The sequence below is a fragment of the Charadrius vociferus genome, unplaced genomic scaffold, assembly GCF_000708025.1.
Source record: "Charadrius vociferus isolate BGI_N301 unplaced genomic scaffold, ASM70802v2 scaffold433, whole genome shotgun sequence".
NCBI classification, from domain to species: Eukaryota; Metazoa; Chordata; class Aves; order Charadriiformes; family Charadriidae; genus Charadrius; species Charadrius vociferus.
Genome location: NW_009647846.1, coordinates 1817123 through 1822621, shown reverse-complemented (window position 1 = coordinate 1822621; position 5499 = coordinate 1817123). Strand labels below are relative to the sequence as shown.

The following is a 5499-nucleotide window of genomic DNA, read 5'->3' as shown; positions in this document are numbered from 1 at the left end:
GGACTTTTTTTTTTTTTTTAACTGTTTCTAAGATAACCCACAAGTTGGAAATGGAAAGAGGCAATGAGGACTTCATTTTAACGTTTACACTCATTAGCTTCACTGAGCAAATGCAGAGCCGCGATCTCACAGAGCCAATAAACTGATTCAGAGGACACATGAAATAAGAATGAGAAGAAAAAAGAACAACGAAAAGGGACTGTAACGGGTACTTTTCATGCTGTGTAGAAAAAGGGATGGTGTGCAGGTGGACACAGATGTGCCTCGTAATAAAAGGGAAGAATAAAGCAACCGAATGTAAAGCAGAGAGAGAAACGCAATGGCAATGCGGAACGTTACTAATCCCGCACGATGCACAGTGCTTGTCGAGCGGGCTGCGAGATGGAGCAACTTTAATCTCCATCACATTTACCTGGAGAGTAAACCTTTTGCAAAAGCTTTACAGCTGCAGCAACTGCACGCCGGGGCCTAAGAGGCAATAAACCCCAGGCACAGCGTCCTGCGGGGGAGCTGCCAGCTGCTGGAGTAATGCTGACGGGATTGAAAAAAAATGAAACCAAGGGGGCCTGAAGTTCAGCTGAGTCGAGCCGGACTCGCCGATAATCGTCTGTAACTGCAGAGCCGCCGGCTGCCTCGTTCCAAAGGTTACGGGTGAGTTGGAGTTAACTCCGGGAAGAGGAGCGGGGCCCGTGCGAAGGGCACGAGCAGCAGCGTACCCACCAGGCAGCACACACGGGCACGCCAGCCCCGGCCCGCCCCGCTGCTCGCCAGCCCCCTCCCCGAAAGCCAACCGGAGCGGCAGCGAGCCACGTTTGGGGCGACGGAGGGCGGGGGGCCCCGCCGGTGCGAGGGGACCGTCCTGAGCCAGAAGTCAAAGACCACGAGAGATGCCGCACACTCGCCCACACGGCGCTGGAGAGGGCGTCTGGGTGATTACCTCTAATCCCCCGCTGTTGCAGACAATCATGTTGTAATCTTTTTGCACAGAATTAAAGTGATCAAGATTTTAATGGCTCTCGGTGCACCTCCTTGGGAAAGCAGGCACGCGGGATTTCAGTTTCTAACAATTACAGTCTCCAGAAACCTAACGAGCTTGAAAAGCAAATGAATGAGAGGTTTTCCCTTTACTTAATTACAAGAAAATAAATACAAATAAAAGTTCCCTGAGTTAGTTCCTTTTCCCGGAGACAGTTCCTGATCAGGAGGAGGGATATACTGGTTTTGTCACCTCATTGGAGCATCCTGCAACTTAAGCAGGGCTCTCGGTAACGGTACTTAGGGGAATTCCTAAAAGCTATCACAACATTAATGAAGCTGGTTTCCTCTTTTGCTTTTACAGTCAAAGAGCTCTCTAAAAGCTAAATCCTCCATTCTTATTTTCACAAAGAGCGAGAAGGGTTTTTAGTGCTTGGTCAGCCAAGAGCTGCAAGCTTCCGAAAGCAAACGCGTTGTGATGCAGAGCTGGCTGCGGCCCATGGAAAGACTCCTGGTGACTGCAGACCACTTTGAGTCAGACCCTTCGACAGGAAGACGTAAGACACATGTTTCAAGATAATTGTTTCCAGGCAAAATAGCAAAACCGCCACCCGGCAAGTATTGAAGTGCCGACAAAAAGAGCAACTGCCTCTATCCTCCATCCTCAAAGCCAGCCAGAGCAAGGGGGTCCGTGGCACAGAGTCTGAAAACTAATTACGGCCAAGAGCAGCGAGGCTTTCTGCTCCCAATCCTACACGTTAATCCCTTCCTTGTGCTCCGCGGGGTGGTGGGCAGAAGGGCCCGGCCCCACCAGCAGCAGAGCGTGATCGGAAGGCAGGGAGCCGGGATCTCAATCAATGCCGGCTCCCAGAGACCCACGTCTCCGGGAAGATAACCAGCTGACAGAGAAAGCAAGGCCAAGGCAGAGCAGAGACGGAGAGCAGGAATCCGATCAGCACCGGTGAGCGTTGTGCCAACTGCGCTACAGTAGGCGCATCGCATCTGAAGAGATAACGAACCGAATCTGTTGGCCATTTCTGCCTGGTGCGATGCCATCGATTGCCCCGGGATACCATCGGGTGCAAGTCAGCAATTAATTGTATCCAGTGCCTATATCTATATAAACTTAACTAATTGAACCACCTAGCTCAGGTTATTAATCCATAAAGATAAGCAGGTAGTCACTCTGCCGCCACAAACAGCTCCTGTCAGGGCGGGCGACAGCGTTTTCCCTTTTATTTCCACTCGGGCTGCGATCCGTACAGACAACGTGAAATAAAGCCCTGCTGCCTCCGTGGCCTTCACAAAGCCAGCGCGGACTTTGGGCTGGGAACAATCCCTGCGATCCCCGCAAGGCTCGGCCGAGCCAAAAGTTAACGCAAGTCCTCGAACTGCTGCTGCAGAAAGAACTGCCGCACCGAGAACGCCCTCGGAGGTCTCTGCAGCGTTCACATGTCAAGCGGCAGCAACACGCGCCGCAGCGCAAAATACTTCTGTGGCGACGCCGGTCTACGCTGCAGCCTGAAGTGTGACAGCAGCCAAATTACATCTGCCTTAGCAGCGCAGCGATAGCACGGAGGAGACCAGTGCAACCTAACCCCTCAAGTATTTCTCCAGTTTCTCAGTGGGTTTTGAGGTCCGCGCAGCAACACAGCACTTCTATCAATACCACACCCTCTGACTTAGAGGACCGCGCTAAGGTCTCGGGTTAAAAACCTGTGACAACACCACCGATACATGCATACAGGCTGCCTGCACTGGCGATGACCGATTTAAGTTAACTTCAGCTTTGATTTTCTCATTAAAAAGTTTTCCCTTTCTGGCGGTGGCCACTTTGGACCACACGGGTGCGGTGAGCAGCGGCAGGCAGGTCAGCTGGGGCACGGGGCTTCCCAGGGACAGTTTGTTCATTCACTTCTTTCCTAAACACAAGTGACTTTAGAAACGGGGTTTGCAGAAGCCACAGAGCTGTAAAACACCACTTTGTCCAACAGGCTCGCAGGACCTTTGTCCTGCCCGTACCAGCACGTTCGCGGCCGGCTCTCCCGGCTCTCCCTTACCTGATCTTTAAGCTCTGACAGCTGGCCGGAGAGGTTGGTCACAAGCTTCATGGTGGACTCCAACTTCTCTTGCAAGTTCCTCAGCTCATTCTGCTCCCCTTCCGAGTCGCTGCTCACCAGCGACATGGCCCGCATCCGGGGGAACCAGTCCAGGTTTCTCTCCTGGGAACGACACAGCAGTTCGCAATTAGCGTTTGCCAAATGAAAACCCGCACCCGAGTGGCCGAGGGCAGACAGACCTTCGATGCCACGCGGGGACATTCCTCAGCTACACAATTTAAGCTCTGACAGCTGAGCAGAGAGGTTGGTCACAAGCTTCATGGTGGACTCCAACTTCTCTTGCAAGTTCCTCAGCTCATTCTGCTCCCCTTCCGAGTCGCTGCTCACCAGCGACATGGCCCGCATCCGGGGGAACCAGTCCAGGTTTCTCTCCTGGGAACGACACAGCAGTTCGCAATTAGCGTTTGCCAAATGAAAACCCGCACCCGAGTGGCCGAGGGCAGACAGACCTTCGATGCCACGCGGGGACATTCCTCAGCTACACAATCTCGGTAGTTATTTTCATTTGCATCTTACTGGAAAGTTTGCAAAATTGCCCGCAACAGGCAATGAGGCACTTCAGACGTGACTACTGAAAATACTAACAAGGCTGCTTATTGTTGGCTCTTCCTTTCCAGCAACTCACTCTCCCTAACCCTTTTCTTCTTCAGACGCACTTCAGTGTAACACACGAACGCTGGACATGAAACCAGCCCAGATCTGACATCCGGACAAGCATTTTCCAGTGCTAGAAATCTGCTGCCATCTTCTAGTCTTTTAATTTGTGCGTGTCGGAGTTTTTCTGGTGATAAAGCTGGTTTGCTTTTTTGGTCAAGCAAAGTTTGGCCGTGCTTTGTAGTGACAGAAACCATACTCTACCTGGAAATACCTTCCTAGTTGAAATACTTCCTTTTTAATGAAAAAGAAAAAAAATTATCATATTCCGACTGGCTGATTCAGGCTAAAATGTGGGACAGATTAAGTTACAATGAATTGCTTACAATAAAGCTTTCACCCAGGCACATAAATTCTCTAATAGTCCATGTTCAAGTTACGGTCAGGAACTTCAGTGGACACATGCTCCATTTTAGTAATATGTACATAGAGGCTCACACATACATTCACGTACGCGCCAGTGACGTTAAAAATAAAAGCAGGAACGGAATAGAAAGCCACAAAAGAGGAGGAGGGGTGCATACCACATCTTGACACCTTAAATTTCAACACCGAACTGGTTTCCTATCTAGTCTGGTTCTCCTCCCACGCTGGAGATACTCTCTGAAATGGAAGTTACACTAACGCTGGATGAGATAAGGATGTGTGCACTCTCGTAGGTACCACTGCAGCAACGGGTAATATTTTAAACAAACCAGATGAAACGGTGACAGCCTCCTGGATTCGCAGCATCCCAAACCAAAGATTGATCAACATCACTGATTAACGGTGACCAAAGTTCACCCCGCTTAGCAGGCCAGGCTCTCTGCTGGGCTTTCTCTCAAACCTACGCCTTATTTTTATGGCACTGCAAATTCTCTTTGGCTTTTCACCGTTCCCTGCCTAACTTGAAGCCGCTCCCCCGTCTCTCTGCGCCCCCTCCACGCTCGCTCATTCCCAGGAGCATCCATCCTGCTTAAATCGGGGTTGTGCACCTCTACAGAGATTTACAGTCACGTCCTTTCTGCGATTCAGACGTGATGCCAAGATTCATCGTACTGAATTAGTTGCTTCTCATCTGTGTGGAGTTCACCGCTGCCGAGATGAAAAGGCGGAGAGCGGGCCCTTTCCCACGCAGCGCACCACAGGACCCCACATGATGCAAAACTGCCAGCAAGGCTTTTTTTTTTTTTTTTCTCTTGATCTCTGTTTACAGGGCAGATGGTTTCTGCTAATAAAAGAAAAAATATATGTACAAAAAAACCCATGCCTTTATCAAGACAAGTGCCAAAATATTTTGGGCTTTAGGAAACGACAGTCCCACAATTAAGATTTAATAGTACGAACAGGCAGCATTTCCCTGCGTTCTCCCAGCCGTAGTAAAATCCTCGTTAGGGAAGAGAGGGCAGGCTCCACACTTGTGCTCCGGTCCAGCACCTCCTCCCCAAAGTGTTTCCCCTCCCCGCCCAGGGAAAACAAACTAAACCAACGGCTCTTCCCTCCCTGCTCTCCTCCAGGCGAGAGGTTTCCAAGGACAAGGCAAGTTAGACTAAAATGCGATTTACAGTCGCAGGTTTGCCTGGACCCTCAGCTCCATGTCCTGAGGTTTTGCGGCAGATGCAGGAGCAGAGCCCTCAAGCTCCCGCCCATTCCTTAACTGCTGTGGAAATAAGCGTTATTTCACTTCTTCCCAAAGCGGTGAGCTTCCCAAGGCCAGCCCAGAGCGCTGCCAGGCCCCATCCTTGTGATGGATGGAGGGGACAAAGGGGAG

The 5499-nt window shown here is 50.8% G+C and overlaps 1 protein-coding gene across 3 annotated transcripts in view; it reads right to left on the bottom strand.

Moving 5' to 3' along the window:
- The window catches only part of ITPR1 (inositol 1,4,5-trisphosphate receptor, type 1), a 168188-nt gene that overhangs the window by 3609 nt on the left and 159080 nt on the right, over positions 1–5499 (bottom strand). For all 3 annotated transcript variants that reach the window (XM_009882856.1, XM_009882857.1, XM_009882858.1), the window contains one exon: positions 3036–3197. In XM_009882856.1, the coding sequence (XP_009881158.1) occupies positions 3036–3197 (162 nt within the window). The remainder of the gene's footprint in view (positions 1–3035; positions 3198–5499) is intronic.